The sequence below is a fragment of the Struthio camelus genome, chromosome 2 (genome assembly GCF_040807025.1).
Source record: "Struthio camelus isolate bStrCam1 chromosome 2, bStrCam1.hap1, whole genome shotgun sequence".
In the NCBI taxonomy this organism is placed as follows: Eukaryota; Metazoa; Chordata; class Aves; order Struthioniformes; family Struthionidae; genus Struthio; species Struthio camelus.
The window spans coordinates 98,663,128-98,682,613 of NC_090943.1; the positions used below are offsets into that span (position 1 = coordinate 98,663,128).

Sequence of the window (19,486 nt, forward strand, 5' to 3'; positions counted from 1 at the left end):
CCCTGATGGTAGGAAGGAGGCTACTGGGGGAGGGACGTGGTGTCTGGGGGGCTGTTCCTCCAGCAGCAGGGCAAGGGGCTGTTATAGAGACTAAGAGCACAAGGTTTTTACATGTGATCCAAGTCCATGAGGCTTCACTGCCACCAACTTTGGCATCCTGAATAGTCGTGCCCAGCTTCTGTTGATACCAAATATGTCCTCTTCGTAAGCGGCCCCTTTCTGCCTTTATCAACAGCCGCTCTGTACCGCTTAGCTGCTCTGTCTGCTCTGTGCCGTAACAAGGAGTCCCTCCTTGAGTTTTCCATTTGATTTACTTGAGGGAGATGCTCTGGGGGATTTTTGTGATCCTTAGAAAGGAGCACATCACAGAAACAGCATATCCTGGTTTTTGTGCTGTGTTTAGGCGTCTGTTCCGTAAAGTGCAGTTTTTATAGTTGTAAGCATTTTCTGCAAGCCTAGTTGGGCCGGAGAACATGCCACCCCCAAATTATCTTCAGTTAACTGCTGGCAATGTTACAATTGTTATTGTAAAGAGCTGAAACCAAAAGTTTGCTAAGGAGGCACCAGCCAAATAGTCACTAGCCTGTATTGCTGTGTAGCCCAACTCTTTGTCCTCTGTCTTGTTTAGCTACAGGAAAATAATGAAGCGATGATTCCCCATTCTCCACTGCTGTTGATTTTCCTTTTTTCCCCCCTATTCTTCATCAAAAACAATCTTTTTGTGAATAAGGAGAAGTCTCGTGTGTCCATCCGTGCTGGGATTAGACAGGAGACTCATCTCAAAATGGCAGTTAATATTTAAGATAAGACAGGGTGTCCATTAGTTGTCAGTAATATTTCTGTATTTTAAAACAGTTACAAGAGTGCTGCAATTGTATTCTGGGAACAGCTGTGTAACAAGTGCTATAACTGGGTGCAGGGAATCCTATGCACTTGCATGACATACACACAAGAAATTTTATGTAAGAGGTACATTTAAATTACGATCATGTATTGTTGCTGGACTTTGGAGTTCTCGTGTCTCTGTCGCGTCTCTGTCGCAGAATTGCGTGTTATAACTTACCCAGGTCAGAAGGAGCCTCCTGTGAAATAAGCAGGAGGTGCAAATCAGGGTCCTCAAGAGGATCACGGTGGGGATCAGGAGGCCTTTTTTCTGTTCTGCCCTTTGCTACTGACCTGTTAGACAAATTTAAGCATCTCTGTTTTTCAGTTTCTTTTCGTGTAAAAGAAAACCAGTTACTCTTTTTGCTGAATACTGCAAAGCATTGTGTGGAATACTGTAGAGGGCTGCAAAACACTGTGAAGTTTAAATACTAATATTTTATTGTAACAATATATTTAAAATATTTTTGTAATGCAGATTGGTTTGTTTAAGCTCTCTTTTGCTTCTGTTTGGCAAAGCTGTAAGCTTCTGGTTCACACCGTAAGAGTTCAGTAAGGCACTTAAGCACATATTTGAAATTAAGCATGTGTTTTAGTGCTTTTCTGAATATACAAAGCTATTAATTAGGGCTTGTATCAAGACTGTTTACTTGTTTAAATTACTAATAGAATCAGCTGGGGGGGGGGGACTTGGAGAACCCTGCTTTTAAGGCACGTAAGTACCCTATTACTAAGCAAAAAAAAGAAAAAAAAATCTACAGTTAGTCATGCACTAGTGTGACCTTCCATCTCTGGATCTTTGCTATACATAACCCTGAAGTAGATTATGACAAATATGGTTAGTGCAATAAGTGAATATAATGATGTTAATGAGCAATTTCTTCATTATTATCAGGTTCTCCAGCCCTGCCCAGCAACATGGTATATTTTGGAAGCTCTCAGGATGACGAGGATGAAGAAGAAGAAGATGAGGAGACAGAGGATACAAAAACAGCCACAAACAATGCTTCATCATCATGCCAGTCCACCCCCAGGAAAGGAAAAACGCATAAGCATATTCCAAACGGACAAGGTATGTCCTAAATAATGCTATTCTCTTTCACTGCCTAGTAAAGAAATGTAAGAATTAAATATACTTAATCCTGCTCCGTCCTTCTAGATCTGGGTGAAAACTGATACAGGCAGTAACAGGAAAATGGAGCATGATGAGAAGATGTTTGCATCTTCTGTTTTAACCTGTTTCTCCTGAGAATCTGAACTGTGTGTGTGAAAGAGCTATAAGTGCAGGGCTGGAGACTACTTAAAGAGACACAGATGAAAGCTAATCTCTGATGTACTCTCTAGCTCTTTTGAGACTGATGTTTAATCTAGGAAGAGTTTACTTTATTGAAGTTAAATGTAAAAATCTAAGTACTTTGTAAGTGTTATCAAAATGCACAAACAGAGCTACACTTATTTTTTCACATGTAATATTGATATCACCATTTTAGTAGGTTAAGATACTACATTGATGCTGTCAGTAACATAAAAGTTTATTCCATTAAAGCTTCCTATCAAGTTGGTCATTTCCTTGCAAAGCAACAAATACTGCATTTGTTGCAAAGTATTTCTGTCATGATGGTTTCGTGTCATTTCTGGATAAATTGATCAGTGTATGTTGCAACCTAACCTCACATGAGATGGAAGACCTACAAGTCATGATGAAAACTTTCTGAGCCTGCCGTAATGCTCTACTGCCAAAGTCACGTGTAACCTGATTCTTTCCCCAGCAAGAGCTGAGGGATCCTGATAACTCTGTACCCTCCCTGCCTGACACCATTTCAACATGAATTTTGTGCTCCCCATTCTCTTCCTCAGTATTAGTTTGTCATGAAAAGCTGTCCTGATAACTGCCTGTTCAGCTCCCTTCCTGTTAGCAGAAGGACTGAGAGGAAGGTTTTTCTACAACTTACTTTTGGAGAGATGGTTGTGACCAGTGCCTGCTTTTTTTCTTCTTTGTGCTACTCTCTGCTCTGAAGAAAAGCATAACAGATCCTGGCTACTTTGCTGTGCTGCTCCTCATGTCTGCTTTTCAAAAGAAACTTTTCTGTAAAGGAAGCACTTGTTATACCAGAATTATTTTTCGTGACTATGCCTCAATCTGGTTTTTATTGCACACCCAAGCTCAAACTCCTCCCTCTTTTTGTGAACCATTTGTGGAAAAGTGGAAGGGGAACCTTGTGGCTAATAGTGTTTTGATTATCAGCTGTGAGCAGAAGCTTTAATGCTGTAAAAGCCCCGGATCAAAACTTGGCACTTTGGATTGATGTCTAAGTAAAACCAACAACATAACAGGCACAAAACTCAGTATGTGGAAAATGAGATTACACATACAGAACTGCTGGCTTAGAGTTTTAAATGTGATATATCAATACAAAAGGAGCCTATCATGTTCCTTGAGAGTGTCCCAGATGGCAAGCCACTTTGAAATTAGCTCAAAACCAGAGACACCTGAAATCTGAATTGGGGGTAAGTAAAGGCAAACTTAATGAGCCATCTAATGGCTTCAAAATCTTTATCAATATATATCAGAGTGAGCATAAATTAGGCTGCTGCCTTAATAGATGTGCCAAAGACCTTTATAAAATACACAGGAGACCATGTGAAACGTTTTGACAAAGGTGATGAAACAGGAATTCCCACAGAAGCCAGCTTCTTCTTCTACTTCATTGTCTTTATTATTTTTTTTTAATTAAAATCTCCTTACTCAGGGGTATTCCCATTTTTCAGTGTCTGTTAGTTTGGTTGACAGCCAATGGTATTTTTGTTTCCTGTGAATAAAGTAGGTTCTGGTTCGTGTGTGTCTGTTTTAAATGAGACCACACACAAAGCCAGACCAGGGACGAGTGCACCAAATGAACTTAATCTAGCGTGAGAGTCTATTTTTAATGAATTAAAGTCTTTTGTTTTTAATGTACAATGTGTAGTCAAGCACTTTGGACCTGAAATTGCTAAGCATTTGCTATGACATAGAGCAACAAAGGTTTAGAGCTTGATTAATGTCATTAGACAGTGTCAAATGATTGCCTTGTATTAAACGGGAGCCAGAACAACTTTCCTGGGTGAAGTCATTTGTCAATATTCTCTTCTGACACCAATATGGGATGTTATTGGGGTGCACACATTTGTTATGTTCTAGCCTGTTGAGCCACCTTTTGGATGGCTAACTAAATAGAAAATGCCTAGTACGACTAAGAAGCACATATGACATGTGGCATAGCTTACTGCATGAATTGGAATAATTAGCTCAACTGCCTCATCTCCTTCCAACCTTATTGCTTACATAGATTCATTTAAAGAATCGGATTAATACCTGTGTCTTTTCTCTCTATTTTCCTAGTACTTCTGACATGCTAACTGCTAAAGAGTAGGGCAAGAGAAATATTTGTCCCTCACCTTTGTGGGAGCATGTAAAAGGGATATGTAGCAATGTGCAAGACTTCTTGATGCGGTGTCTCAGTGCAGGCAGTATTAGTTTTGTGGTTAAACCGTTTGCCAAGATATTGCTGCGGTCACCACAAGGCAAAATGGTAGAGCTGTGCTTTCAAAAACTGGTCCCATGTCATTGCCACATTTTAGCTAATTAGGCTGGGTCTGACATATGTTAAGATGTTAACAGCAGATAAAGGCTTGAATGGCAGTGGTGTGCTTTTTGCCTTGGTTAGAAACTAGTAAAGGCTCTGGAGAGATCATCTCTCATGTCAGGTGGGTTGTTTTGCCCGTAACTCTTGGCTTATTCTTCGCATAACCGTCTTCTTTAGTGTGTTTAAATTTAGAATGATCTCCCTAAGAAAAAGAAAAGATTTGGTCTAAAAACTTAACTTTCAATTTATATTGGCAAAGGAACTGCTGTCTTGTAATGCAGAGTAAAATGTATGCGTGTTTATTACTTGCTTATGGATTAAGATGGATCTCATGGTACATGTCATAGATTGATTCAGGTTGGAGAAGACCTCAGGAGGTCATTTCGTTTGACCTCTTGCTCAACATGTCATTGATAACATTTCTGTCAAATTAAGCAATAAAACTAGCAGAGGCTTGTGTCTTTAATTGTTTGTGTCTTTTTAGGACGAGTTGATTTTAGAAGCTTTCTAAAACTCTGTGGAATTTTGGTCCTAATCAGAATAATTTTAACTGAGTTATGATTTATAGCTGGTTTTAAATGGTGAAAGGCCAGAAACTAATCAACTGAATCACTTGGTTTCTGTATAGCTGCTGACTTCAAAGAGTGTTCTCCCAGCTAAGAAACTATATGAACATTTAGTTGGAATAGAGAAATCCCTCTTGCTGTTTCAGTATATTAAAATTATGTTAAAATAGCTTTATGGAATGTATGTCAAGGATCTCTTCTTCTTAAAGCACGTATTTCCCTTTTAACTTCAAACCTTCTAAGTAAGTTTGTGGTGAATTTCAAAATTAACATGTGGAAAATTAGAGAAGATGGCGTCCATCTGCAAGCAGATAGAGCACAAATGTAGATGACTGCATTGTAATTGCAGTATGTTGCTGACCGTTTTGAATGTCACCGTAATTACCACCAGAATTCTCAATATTTCGATGCAGAACATCAGGTCGCAGAACGTATGCATGCTGCGCAGACACCTGCCTATTTCCAGTCTGCACTTTGTACGCACCTTAAAGGACCGTCAGGCTATCTGAGACTAGTGCACTGCTTGAACGCAAGGAATTGGATGGAAGAAGCCAGGCAGAAATGTTGGCTTAAACAAAGTGTTCCTTCTTCAGTGTAGCTGCCGGGTATGGGGAGAAACTTATCAACTACAGCTGAGCTGGGAGGACGTATTGCCAACACGGAGGAGGAGGAGATGGAGATGCTGATCCATTAGAAAACTGACCTTACACAGGGGGTGGAGGGCATCAGTCATCCGCTGCTGTAGGCTGACATGCACTGAAAGCAAGTTCTCAGCGAGCAAGCTGTACTTTGGTTCCCTCGGGGACAGGGAGGTACCGAGTCTAAATCACATCTCCCTACGGCTTGGAGGAAATTCCAAGTGAAGGTAAAACAGCTTAGGACTCTATTACTTTAAAATTAATTCTTTGAATTCCTCCTGACTAAATAAATCCTACTTTGATTTCCTTCTGTGCCACAGCATAAGGTTTTCTCTGCAGGCTCCTGAAGGAAAATGTTTGCAGGTGCCAAATGTTGTGTTAGGCAGTCTGGGAACTGGAGCTGGAAGATGCAGTTAGGGAGGGTGCTGGATTATCGGTCCCATCAAAAGAGCAAAAGGGGATAGGCGTTGCTCCACTTGAAAGGAGTAGTAAGGGCTTGTGGACTGGAAAAGGGCCTCAGGAGGAGCAGTGTACTCAGATACACTTGCACAGACAATTTTGAAATTATACATAGCAGGCTGCAGAAGGTGATTGCAGGATTAGTTATTTTTGACACCGGTACAAAAGTTCAAACCATGGGAGAAGCATGCATCTGACCCAGCTTATCTGGGAATGGCATGTCTGTCTTAGGTGACAGGGGGCAAGTAATTAAGCTCTGGTTTACAGCTAGGAAAATAGAGTTCATCATCATTATTTGTGACTAGACTTCTTCAGGTGGAATAGTCTTGTTTCCTTAGCCAGAGCAAACTCAATTTCAATGTATTGGAAAAGGCTACTGTAACAGGGTCAAAAATGGTTACTGATCTATGTTCTACTTTGCTGACGTGGTCAGTGAAAAATTGTTCTGTATGCCTTTTGCATGAGGTGAGCAGGGGAGAGAATTATGTAGCTGCCTTTTTTTTTTTTTTTGTGGCTTGTATTTCAAAACAAGTCTGGCAGTAGGCCATAGTAAGCAGGCATCACTAGAAATACTATACTCTGCTTTAGTGCTGTGTTCCTCAGTTACCAGAAACACTGAAAAATATTTCAGTTCTCAGTTTGCAACGGATAAGTTAGCAGAGTAATTTCCTTAGATGTATAATAACAAAATTCATGCAGGAAAAGATCACAGATACTTTTTTTTTTCTTATTTCAGAATTTAATTCAATGTACTATTTGTGTCTTAGGCTTAAATAGCATCACTTTTACATACATTAGCATTTATGTGTTCTGTGAGGGAACTCTAATTTATGGCCGAATCTCCCTGTTTAGTTTTGTTTTTAACTTAATTTGACATTTGTAGGTGTGTACATAAGACAGAATTTTAGCCTCATGCATCTTTTTCAGTGAAATTAATCCTGAAGAGGTAAACATTAAAAGAAAATATTTTCTGCATCCAGCTAAAATGCAGAATGAGAAATTTTCAGGCACAGAGCTACAATAGTTAATGGGTAGGCAATTATTTTGATGATTTACAGCCTTTTGTTGAAAGACCATGGAACCAGTAATTGTTGCAATAAACATTTTTGCACATTTAATTTTTCTGCAAAAATATGTAACATGAAAATTACCCGTTTTGCAGTAATTTGCATATTTAAATATGCATATTAGGCACAACACATTTGGGGATTTGCGGATTTTCAGCAGTTAGATGTATGACCTGTGGAGAAGAATAGGGGAGCTGGAAGTTGCTCAAAAAGATGAAATTGTTATGCTGGTGAGAGACTTGTGGTAACAGATAGACGCTTGTTGGATGGACCTGCTGCTTAGCGAGTGACCCTCTAGATGTTTGTGTCATCATAGTTGGGTGAGAGTAATGAATCTGTGCTAAGACAAGACACTTAGTATTGAATTTTTGTAAATGGTGGTATGGTGCCTCATACCAATAATGTTCCTCTCAATGTCCCAATATATTCCTCTGCATATGGCATTTGGAGCTGTGTTGTTAATAGCGGCAAACAGAAATTTGGTGCTAAGTGCTTCAGATATCCCCTGTGCGTCTCCTACCAGCATACAGCCTGGGAAATTGTGTTATGCAGCTATCCACCTGCAACTTGCGGAGGGCTGGGTTAGGACTTGAGCAGTACAGAAAAAGTACAGAAAAAAGCAGTGTAATGCCAGCTGTGTCATGACAAAGTCCTTTTTTTTTTTTTTTTTTTTTTTTTTTTCCTGAAATGCACCTTTGCCACTGACCCCCAAGTGGCTAGATGGTATCTGAAGATATCTTCTGTCTCTGAAAAATGATTTATTCAGGTCTGCACATACCCAGCACTTAAGGGAAGCAATTGACAATATTAAAATAGTTTGTTTTTATGGAAGTAGATCATTGTTTTAGTTCCTGCGGGAAGGGAAAAGAATTATTGCTTGGGTTCTTTAAGGCAGTTTGAGAGCCGCATAAATGTTTTTACAGTGACTTAAAGCTGAATTAAAGCCAGAGCAAGAATGTTTTTGTACAGTAATGGATACTTAATGCCAGAAAATTGATTAATATTACATCTCTTCCCAAACATGATCTATGTAACAACATGAGGTTTGCATTGGAATAGCTGGCTTGGGTTCAGAAAATTGGCAGGGTTCTCTCTTTTCCTTCTAAAAACAAAACTTCTCCCTTTCGCTCTTATCTTTTCCCTCTTTGTTTTGGATAGTTTTATGAATGCACAATCCCTTGCTTTACACAGTGCAAGCTCAGCTACATGCAGCATGTGTGTGCATGTATGATCCATGTCTTTATCTTCCCGAACATCTGCATAAAGCAGAAATCTTCATACATGTGTTCTCCGCTGTCCCTCCGATAAAGTCACCCAGTGTCTCAGGTATAAAGCCAATAGGGGACAGGAACAAACTGAAGGAGGGCTTGTGAGAGAAAGCTTCGCCCGTGGAGTCAACTAACTGAGCAAAGCCCATTCACGGTCTTGTTTAAATGGAAAAAGCACGGTTATCATACACAGTATCAATCAGCTTCTGAGTGGATGGCTTGATTATCCTGTGAAATATTTGCATGCATATTGATTCAGATGAATACTTAAAGAAAATATTGCAGAAAACACGGCAAATTTTTATAACTGAGTGCAGTGTCGATTCCTTTAATAAGTGCTTAGTTAATCTGTAGCGGTTGAGCTACACCTTATGGCTTTACCTTATTGAAATGGGGGGAGGGCTAGCCATTACTATAGCCGCACCTAGGTGCCTGATACAGACACACTGTGCGCAGTTTCCACGTGGTTTGTATAGGGATTCTTTATCATGGTTTGAAATGAGATCCCCAGAAGTCGCCGTATAGGATCCCCCTGCGCATACCGGTGTCCAGGGTCCAGTACTGCTGATAGCAGAGAGCAGAGCCGGGGCCAGCTCTGCACCTGCCGGAAGGTTTTGCTCTGGTACCATAAATTGTATCAGTGGTTTAAAACACCCAATGCTTGCAAGTTTTGAATGCAGTGGTTCAGTTTCTTTGTGTTTGATCATCACTGCTAACCAAAAGACCCACAAGTGTTTCACTGCGGGACTCATTGTTTCAGCTTAACAATAATAACAATTGCTTTGGAGGAAGCAGCATTTTCAGAACGGGTATTCAGACAGATGTGGATAAAATGATATCTGTATATATTTTTTGAAGTTCGAAAACACTAGGAATTTATTTACACTCTTAATTGTTTGTTCGTAGCTCTGTCTTTCACTTAACTTTAACTGAAAGCTGCTCTGGAAATACGGAACTGTTTGGCTAAGGCAGCATAAAATAATTCGAATTCAGGACTGCAGAAGAGCTTTCCTTCAACAAGTTTCATCGTGGGGCTGTTTTTCTCTTTCTCTCCTTTTTCTTTTTTTGATGAAACTGTTCCTTCAATGATGAGGCCTTTATTGGCTACATGAGGGAACAAAAACAAAGTGGGAGCAGAGCACTGGCGGTTGTGTGCATGTCAGAGTTATCGCTAGGCTGGTAGATGGTAGCTGTAACGTGCCTGTGTTTCAGGCTGAGTAAAGCATGAGGCGCCCCTTTTCTGTATGTCTCAGAAATATTGAAGGGCTGGCAGACGTGAAGGGGAAGGCAATTTGCTGCACAAGAAGACACAAAAGAATTAGTAATCGTGCTACTGTTAAATCGGATTTGGTCTCAGTAATATTTCATGCAGGGTTGTGGTGGAGGTGGTTGTTGTTGTTTGTTTGTTTGTTTTCCTTTGAGAAGTGGGTGTTTCTTTCTTGCTGTCAGTTACTCTTCAACAATGAGATTTCCTGGGGAGAGAGTTGGGGGGGGCCGGGGGGGAGCAGTGTTTGGTCTTTTTTTCCTGGCGATTATTTCAGCTTTTCACGGAACTGTCTTACTAGGTATTTGGGCCAGAGTTTAATCCTGTATTGCGCGCTGTGAATGTACATAACTTCTTTCTAAGTTTTTACTCAGACAAGAACAGAATCGTGAACTGGGGAATTTTTTTTTTTTTTCCCCTCAACTGCTTTTTTTGCAGTTCGTCACATGACATTTTGATAGTTATTCACATAACGTGTTTGCAAATTTGCCAGAACTTGTTGTTATGGAAAGGTTTTTATACCTATTTGAAAATAACAATATTATAGGCGTTTGAGGAAACAAATACCGAATTTTATTTAAACTGATATCTACAGTTTGACTAGAGGCAGCATGGGTAGGACTGTTTTGCTTCTAGGTCTCTCCCCTTTTATTGTGTTTTCAGGGTTTCAGCTTTTCAAGGTTTTCCTGTGAGAGTGAACATTTCTTCCTCTCCCTTTCTCTCTCCCCTTTTCAAGAATCTTACAAATTAAGACAAAAGATAATTACTCAGAGGGTGAAACTGGCAGGGTTCCCACGACACTTAAAATTAATGAGCTGTTGCATATAAAATATACCTTGTCTCATGTTCACTTTTTTTTTTTTTTTGGTGAACCATAAAAGCACATAGTTTGGCTTTTTGGCTGTGTTTTCTGTTTTAGTAATTTTCACTTATAAAAGTGGCAACTGAATACAGAAAACTAATCACTCTGACTTAACATTTCTGTATGTGCGGGTCTGTATATACAATTTGTTCCCTCTGAAGGAAAATATCACTTGCAGTGATGAAATACATATTAACAAAGCTGCCATCATTTGTTTGTGCTGTATCTTATTAAAAATAAATAGTAGTGCGGAGTGTGTTTGTAGTGCCTTCCATCTGACGTGAGAACTCCTTACAAAGGAGGATAAATGTATTGTCATGAACTCTCCGAGAGGGGTTGGCAATTACTATCAGTTCCATCACTGAAAATGAGACACGGAGGTTATGAGACTTTCAGGGAAATCGCGGAGAAATCCTTGGCTGCCGGTGGCAGAGCCGCTTGCTGCAAACTCAGATGTGCTGAAGACCATGAGGGAGTTTGTGCAGCCGTCGTTGTGGACAGGATTTCTCCTCAGACCTGTGATTTACCTGGATCCTGGGTGCTTTTAACCACAATATGCCCTTACCTTTTTTGAAGAGGGGAAGAGGTGACCTTAGTTCTTACTTGCTTTGTACAAGAGGAAAAGGGGAAGGAGGAAGAGATGGAATAACGTGCAATTACAAATTTTTACATAACCTACTTTAACGTTTACCACCTCACTGGATGTGATAAGTGACCTGAATAACAATTTCATCAGTAGCTTACAGGAGTTTTAGTTTTCATAGGTGCGATGGGAAAGGTGAGGTCGGTGTCTGCTCAAAAGCAGCTTAGATGCACCTATTCTGTCCAGCAGGGCTGTATTATTATTACTGTTATTACTACTGTAATAACGACAGGACATCTGTAGCTGAGAGCTAAGTTTCACCATTTAGATAAGATGGAATATATCCTAGGTATATCACGTTTATTGAGAAAATAATGCTTTCGTTCCACAAGAAAACAATAACTTGATTCATTTAGTTAAGATTCTCAACTAGATGGTGTGTGTTGTATAAAATGAATATGATTTTTAGTTATCTGTGCTGTTAAACATTTAGGAGTTTTCTTATTTACATCCTTTGCTGAACTGTGGCAAAAAGGAGGGGTTAAAAAACAGAAGTAGGTATGTAGAGAAGGAAGGAGGGCACAAGTGCTCTGGCAGGTGTTTCTCTGAAGACGGGGTGGCACTGACTTATTCACTAGAGTTTTTGATTAACAAAAAAACAAAGGAAAATTTTGACTTGTTTTTTTAAACCTCAGGTTTGTTGCGTTCCCTGACAATAGAAGACTAGTGGTTACTCTTAAGATTTATTCTCTATAGTCAGTAGGGTGAAAGGAGCAAAACTTGTTGAGATAGACTTGCATACATTTGCATAATATTTATTGTGTAAAAATACGTTTTTTATTTGTAAGCATCACTTTTAAGTTACCTTTTCACTTCAGCAGAAAGCAAGAGTGCTCAGCTTTGGTCCCAGCTATCTGACATGTTCCAAATAGTTTTTACAATTTTCCTTTCTTTGCAGAGGTAGCTTTTTTTATTTGCAGCTTGTCTGCCGTAAACAAACGGCTGTCAGTTAGGCTCAGCAACTTGGATATTGATGAAAACAAAACGTGCTTTTTTGTGTAACATGTCCTTTCTTTTATGTTAACATAAAAAGAAATCCTTTTTCTATGTTTACAATTCCCTCACTGCAACAGCAAAAAGTTAATTAAAACTGCCATAAATAAAAATGAAATTGATAAATCTATATTTAGGTCAATCAAAACAGTAATACACCTTTTATGTTTTAATTAGCATATTGAAGATAATATGCTTTAACAATTAAAGGAGATAGCCCACTTAAATAAATCTGTTCCTGTAAATAAATATGCAAAGCAGTGCTTCTATTTTTCTATTGATTTTACTTTAGATATAGTAAGACACCCATTAAATATCCAACATTGACAGCAGAGAAGGTTAGGTTGTTTTGAATGAACAATTTGGTCTTGAATATGCATGTGTATGGAAAAAAATACATTTTTCTTTTTTTTTTTTCCCCCTTAGTACTCAATCTGTCCACTTTTCTCTCTTCTCAGTTTTCAATGGGTCCAGCAAATCATCGAAGGAGAAAGAACCTGCTCCGAAACACAAAAGCAGAGAGGCCACACCAGGGAAGGAGAGGAACAGCGAACACAAGGCTGAGAGCCGAAAAGACCAGGCTGCTGCTAATCACCATCCTACTACAAACACTGGCTCCTCCACGAAAGGGCTCACCGCTAACAACCACCACACTCTTCATAGATCGGCTCAGGACTTAAGGAAACAGGTAATGAATCGTACTCAACTGCGGACACATGGGAAACACATACTTTTAAGATGCTAGCTCCATTTTTCAGTGTCTGGCACAGGAGGAGCATTGGAATCCTTAAAAGCATGCCCTGAAGACAGCAGGGAGTTACTTTTCAGTGAAAGAGAGAGAAAGAGACAAAGAAGGAAAAAAGAAAAGTGATATATATATATACACGGGAAATCATTATGATAACACATGCTTTATAACCACATCTTTATATTATACGATCTATACATATAAGAGAGTAAAGTTCACATTGCTGTTTATTAAACCTCTCTGACTGGCACCCTTGTTGACCTCTTGGCTGATAGTGCCAAGGCTGACAGCACATGGAAAAATGAACTCCACGTGTGTATGGCTGGTCTGCTCAGGTTATCTTGGAGGCTCACTGGTGTTGTAGAGAAGCTGACATTACACTTGAGTGCGTTACATTGCACAAGGGCAGCACAAACCTCAGGAAAAATATCTTGTCCAACATTTAGATAAGGTGTTCCAGGATATTTCCTCCTTCACAGTGGTAGTATCAGGTGGGGAGAAATTCAGGACTTTTGTATTACCTGGTTGAAAGCGAGCAAAATGTTAATCCAGCAACAGATTTCTCATAGCCTGAATTTGTTTTGGGTGTAGAAGTTTCATGGACTGATTGTATGGTGGTTGTGACTGGCATTTAGGCAGGAAGTGTCTCCATCTGTTTTTGATGTTTGGGTCAAAGGGCTCCTAAAGTGGTAACTAAAAAATAAATTTTTAAAAAATAATTTTAAAATCCCCAATCAGTGTCTTTTAAATTCTCTCAGCTGTGGTCTTACATGAGCTAATTCAGTCTGGGGACTGGTCAGGCAGTACATGAGTTGGGGACAGTGCAGAAGAGAAAGCTTGATGCAGTTATACCTCCTCTTTCTTTGTGGTGGGTAATCCTCCGCAGACCACTGCAGAGATGCTTCCTTTTTTGATGGCATATAAAAGCTTTTCGTCGAAATAGGCTGGCCTGGAGACCACGAGGCTGAAATTGCAGTCTTGTAGGGCTGTCAAGGCCTTAGATGACACTCTCAGTCATGGGCTTGGAAATTAAAACAGCAAAAATAAAAATAGCAGTGTTCTTGGCAAGGAAATCTTCCACACCCTGTGCTTCGGGGGTGTTTAGCTTCTTCTGAAATTCCTCCGCTGGATTTCTATTACCTTCTGAATCAGATTTGAGATCCTGCAGTGTATCTACAGTACATTTCCCTATACCTCTATGGGATTTCCACTCTTTATTCCATCATGGCAATTTTTGCTTTTTTAGTCATCGACTTGAATGCTTGCCTTCATCTGCAGCTCTTCTGCTTTTTCTCGTGACTTCCAGCATCCTGTGGGCCTTCTGAGACATGCTCTGCCATGAGCTCTTCACCCTGAACAAGTTTTCCAAAACTTAAGGATGCATGTCTACGCGTACTTTTTTTTTAACTCGCTAGAAAGTTTTCTATGAAATGCTTTAAAGTTGTATTATTCAAATAAGAATGGTTAAAATAACTGCCAGAGTCAACTGCTATCATTTGAGAAGGTAGCTATAGGAAGGGAAAAGACGGGTGTGGAAAACATTTTGTTCATGACTCAGTGGGTTTTGCTTCATAGAGTATTAGATGCTTTCAATCATGCTATGAAAAAAGAGAGTGAAATTTTAAAGCAGTGCAGTGCAAACGACACGCACTCCGTACAGATACCTCATGGCGATCCTGAAACTTCAGAAAGTAAGGGGGCCTGAAGTGGACACAATTTTTTAAAATAAAATTAAAAGGCTAGACTTTTTAATTTTCTTCTGCAGCCCATAGTGACACAAGTCCTTTCTTAGCAATTTTAATGAAAACCTTACTGTAAGTAATTAAAGGTGGATTATGCATGTCGCCAGATAGTGACTTAGCTTTCTGCCAAACCTTAATCTTTCCAGTTGTGAGATAGCACTAAATTTCTGCTCTTATCCTGAGTCTTTGAATTCTTTAGCTTTTTCCAAAAGGAGAAGTGATTTACCAGGGCACCAGCCACACGTTCCTCCTTCTTTCAGTATGTTTTTGCTCCTTGTGCACATACATTTACGTGGTTTATCTATGTGTGTTTGTTTTGTTTGGTCTAATAGAAAATAAAGGTAGAACACTAGACATTACATGAGATTTTTTTTCTTCCTCTCTTCTTTTCTTTCCGTTTCTGGTGTGCATTTGCACTTGTCACATGTTCTCTCTTTCTCTCTCTTTCTTCCTCCCTTGCTATCTTCCCAAATCCCCTACTTAAGGGGTTGTGGGCAAAGGAAATGTAGTTCAATGGGGCCCTCTCTTGGCCTAATAGGGTAATTTAGCTCTGCAAAACTGCTATATCAATGCAGAAGTATTTTTATGAATGAATTTTGGAGATCAGTCATGTAACTTGAAATTGTCTGGGACCAAAACCACTGTTGGTGCTACTAATGCTGCTGCTATTACTGTTGCTTTCTAACATGTTGTTTGTTGGCTGTATGTTGTGCGTGTGTGGGTGTGTCTGGAGGATGGATCCTAGGTGCTGTGCAGAGGTGTGTATGTAGACCAGTTCAAATACAACAAAACAAATTACTGCAAGACTATGCTGGTCCCATATGCTTTTAAAAAGCCAACAAAGTTTAAAACCCGTAGTACCAGCTTTTAGTGCAAGGAAAGTGTTCAGTGAAGTGGAGTGGTCTGAAGACATAAATATATCAGCAAAACCAAGAAGATAGCTGCATAGCAAAGATAAGATTATTGGTGTCCCTAGTTTCACCTTTAGCTCAAGACTTTGAGTCATGTAAGGCTAATGTCAATCACTTTGTTACTATTTGAATTAAATTGACTTCTTTCTTATGCGCTCAGTGTAAGCATTGCCTCGGGATGGAGCTGTGACATAGACCCCAATTTGGTGAACCTGCGCACCTGGCAGTGTGGCCAATTTTTTAGGCTGACTCTGTGTGTGTATGTTTGGTTTGGGGGGAGACATATCAACAGTAGAAAGGTAAGAAAATGCCTACCACAATTTCTTGTTTCTTTTGGTTCCAATCGTCTGATGGGTCCTCAGAGACGAGTACAGACCAGGAACATGTAGGTGCTTACTGACCAGCCAGAATTTCACATTTGTCAATGTGAAATCCTGCATCCACCTGTTCCTTTGATGGTGGGCTATGGCCACATTCTTTGTTCCGTTTGTTTCCAGCTGAAAGAAGTTTGTTGCAGCCCATTTCCATTGGAAGCGTGGTCTGTTCTGGTCTATATGGTACTGCCATATCTCAAACATTATACCATGCCTTCTCAATGCACTCGAGATGTCTGTGGGCATTTGGGGAGGGGAGAAGGGAGAAGCATTGGAAAACAAGTTGTATCAAGTTGTACCTACTCTGGAAAGATTGTGATTCTGAGGAAGTTTTTGGCAGTGCTCCTTTCTTGTAGGGTTTCCTTAGTTCTAAGAAAAGCAAGTTAGCAACCAGAAATGAATAAGTGAATTCATTATGGTGTTCTCAAATGCAAATATTCCTCTACTTTAGGACCTGTACTTGACTGGAATAGCTTCATTAGGGTTGAATAAAGACTCGAAATAGCGTATTTATAATCTAAGATTGGAGGTTAGATAGCCAAAGTTTAGGTACCTCTTCAGTTTAAGATTTGGCCCTGAGAGATCTAAGCTTTCATTGCATGGAGGTATTCTAGCAACTCTAAACAGTTGTGCTAAGTTGCTGTTTTCTTAATAAATTCAATTTCCCAGAGTTTTGTATCTTGGCAGTTTTAATTCTGGCCTAAAGCTGTTGATGCTGATGGCTTGTCTTTGGCCTTTGGAGATAAGGATCCTGACTTTCTCCATCCGTACTTTGCCCACAACAGAGTTTTGTTCTTGGGCCCTGTGTCACCACTACCTCACTGAAGGAGTAGCCTGGATGGCCCTTCAGACTTCTTGTCATGACTGCTTCAAAAAAACTGTAGAAAGACCGGGGTGGCAAGGTACTTCCACACAGCCTGCCTGTTTGCTCTGAGATGTCGTGACAGAGTATAGCTAAAACCTCCCTGAAAACCTCCAGTAAAGGAGATTGCACACAATCCATTAACAGCCTCTTCTAGTATTTTCCTTTTCTATTTGTTAGAAAGTTTTCCTAATTGCACCTCAGATCATCTTTGTAGACAAGTAAAGTGGGTTTTCTCCTTCTTTTCCCAATGAGTATGGAAAAAGTATTTGCTATTTCTTTTCAGAACAGTTCCTTTCTTACCTCTTTCTTACCATGCAGACCCAGTGCTGGGCACAGCCCTGAGTAGGAAAGCCCCTCCTCCTGGGCCCTGTCTTTGGCGTTCTTATTAATAAGTCTCTGAAAGAAATTTGCATAGTTTGTATCAGCATCTCATTTTGCAGCTCACTGTGTTCCCCAAATGCTGTTCCTCCTCTATGCGTATTTGATTTGTCCTTCCTAAGAATAGCACTTCCTCTTATTGCAAAAATGTTCTGAAATCAGTTTTTTAAGATTACCCTTGATTTTGACCTTGTCTCCAAAGTGCTTCCAGCCCCTTTCCAGTTCTGCGTTGCTAGTGAGTTTTGCAGTGATCCAAGTTGCTGGAATTACTTAGTAGAATTGAGCCTGAGAGAGGTCTCTGCAGAGTGTCACCAGAAATGCCCTTCCTGTGTGTCGGTGAGCTATGACAACGGCAGCTTCTCTTGAGGATGATTTTCTTCAATCTGTTGTGCAGCCACTTTAGAGTAATTACATCTAGGATGTGTCTCAGGAGCTCGTTTGACAGAACGTTACGTGGGACAGTGGCAGGAGCCCTGCTAAAACAAAGGTGCCTCATTACCGGCTGGGCTGTCAGGAGGATGAAATTAGCTTGATGGGCTATTCTTGACAAATCCATGTTTGTTATTTTTAGCATTATCTTATTATCTTTTGTCTGTTTACAAATTAGTTGATGATTTATTCCAGAATCATCTTAGGGATTGAAGTTAGGCAGACTCTGCCTACCCTCCACTTTTCCCCAGGATCATCTCTGTCTTCCTGCAAGAGTTCTTAAATATGTTCCTTAAGTATTTTAGGCTAAACGTTTATCACTTTGGCCTCACCCAGCAGCTCTAAGTTATCTAGGTACACTTCAGCCTATTGGATTGCCTTCCTAGGTCATTTATTAAAACTGATTTTGTTAAATATCTGGTAAGTATTCAGTCATAATGGTAGATGGTATGATGGTGAAGACTAAAGCAGAAGCATCACAAACACTTAGCCATATCTACTGTATTTGCTTTCCTTCCTTGTGTAGTGGTAGACCTCGGTTGTCTTTTGTTAACAGTCTTTGTATTGTTAATGTATTTATAAAACATTTTCTTGTTTCCTTTTATGCTCCTTGCTATTTGAAATTCCTTTAGCAACTTGGCCTTTCTGATTTTATCCATACATGCTTTTGCTGTTTCTTTTTGGTTGCCTGTAGTCACCTATTATTGTTTGCACTGTTTCGTATGATTCCTATTTTCCCATCATTAAAGAACTTCTGTAGGCAGCCATAAATGTCTGTGCTTTGTGTCTTTGCTCTGACTGGGAATTGTTTGGGTTTAGGTTTGGGAGGGTTGGAGGGTTTTTTGTTTGTTTTCGTGTTTGTTTTGAAGTCTATTGTCCTAATGCTACTGTTGTCACACCTTAGAATTTAAAACTCATTTCATGATCGCTGTCATCCGGATTACCTTTCCCCTTCGGATTCTCAGTCAATTCCTCTCTACTAGTGAAAACCAAATCTGTAATCTATGTTCCTGGCTATTTATAAAGCCAGAGATAAGTGTAACACATGTTGTGACTCCTGCAGGTAGGGAGGCCGTATCTCAACAACTTTCTACCCTTGGCTGCTCTGGGGAGTGAAAATCCCTGTAAAAGTCAAACCCAGGCCTTCATTTCAAATGCAGAGTATTGCCTAAATTTCAAGGGAAACTAGCAAATGCATTTTTGCTAGCGAGTGTTTGCTTTCCAGATCTCTTAGGCATCTTTTGCAAGCTGAAGGTAAAAACTGATGTCATCAGTTAACTGGATTTTCCTTAAGTTCTTCCACCTTGGAGCCATGTGAAGGACAGGAATGTGGACGGATTTTAAAAGAGCACTCTTTCAGCTCCAGCTTCTGCAGCACCAGGGAGAAAGGTCACACAGTAAATGTACACGCACGTGTGTATACACAGAATCAAAATTCTTAAGCTCTAGTTTCTGCTCTGCAAGTCACTTAATATGAGACCTTAGCAGGTCCTTTTCAATCTCCGTTTTATCCCTGCTTAATAGCATTTTATCACCATTTTATAACTGATTATAGTTCTTGCATGTATCTAAGGGAAGGTGCCATGCTTACTAATTTGACAAGTGTTTTGAAATCACAGAGGAAAGTATTATAACTGTAGAAATGTAATTATTCACCTGAGCACTAATAACAGGTGGTTATATTGTTTGCTTTCACTTTGAGAACATTCATCAGTGTTCCTGATTTTGGATATATTTTTCTGCACCTAGTAGTTGAGGAGGTGAGAAAGCAATG

General features: G+C 39.8%; 1 protein-coding gene across 9 annotated transcripts in view; it reads left to right on the top strand.

Moving 5' to 3' along the window:
* JARID2 (jumonji and AT-rich interaction domain containing 2) overlaps nt 1-19,486 on the top strand; it is a 237,628-nt gene that overhangs the window by 182,522 nt on the left and 35,620 nt on the right. For all 9 annotated transcript variants that reach the window (XM_068931739.1, XM_068931742.1, XM_068931738.1 and 6 more), the window contains 2 exons: nt 1,778-1,954; nt 12,724-12,953. In XM_068931739.1, coding sequence (XP_068787840.1) covers nt 1,778-1,954; nt 12,724-12,953 — 407 coding nt within the window. The remainder of the gene's footprint in view (nt 1-1,777; nt 1,955-12,723; nt 12,954-19,486) is intronic.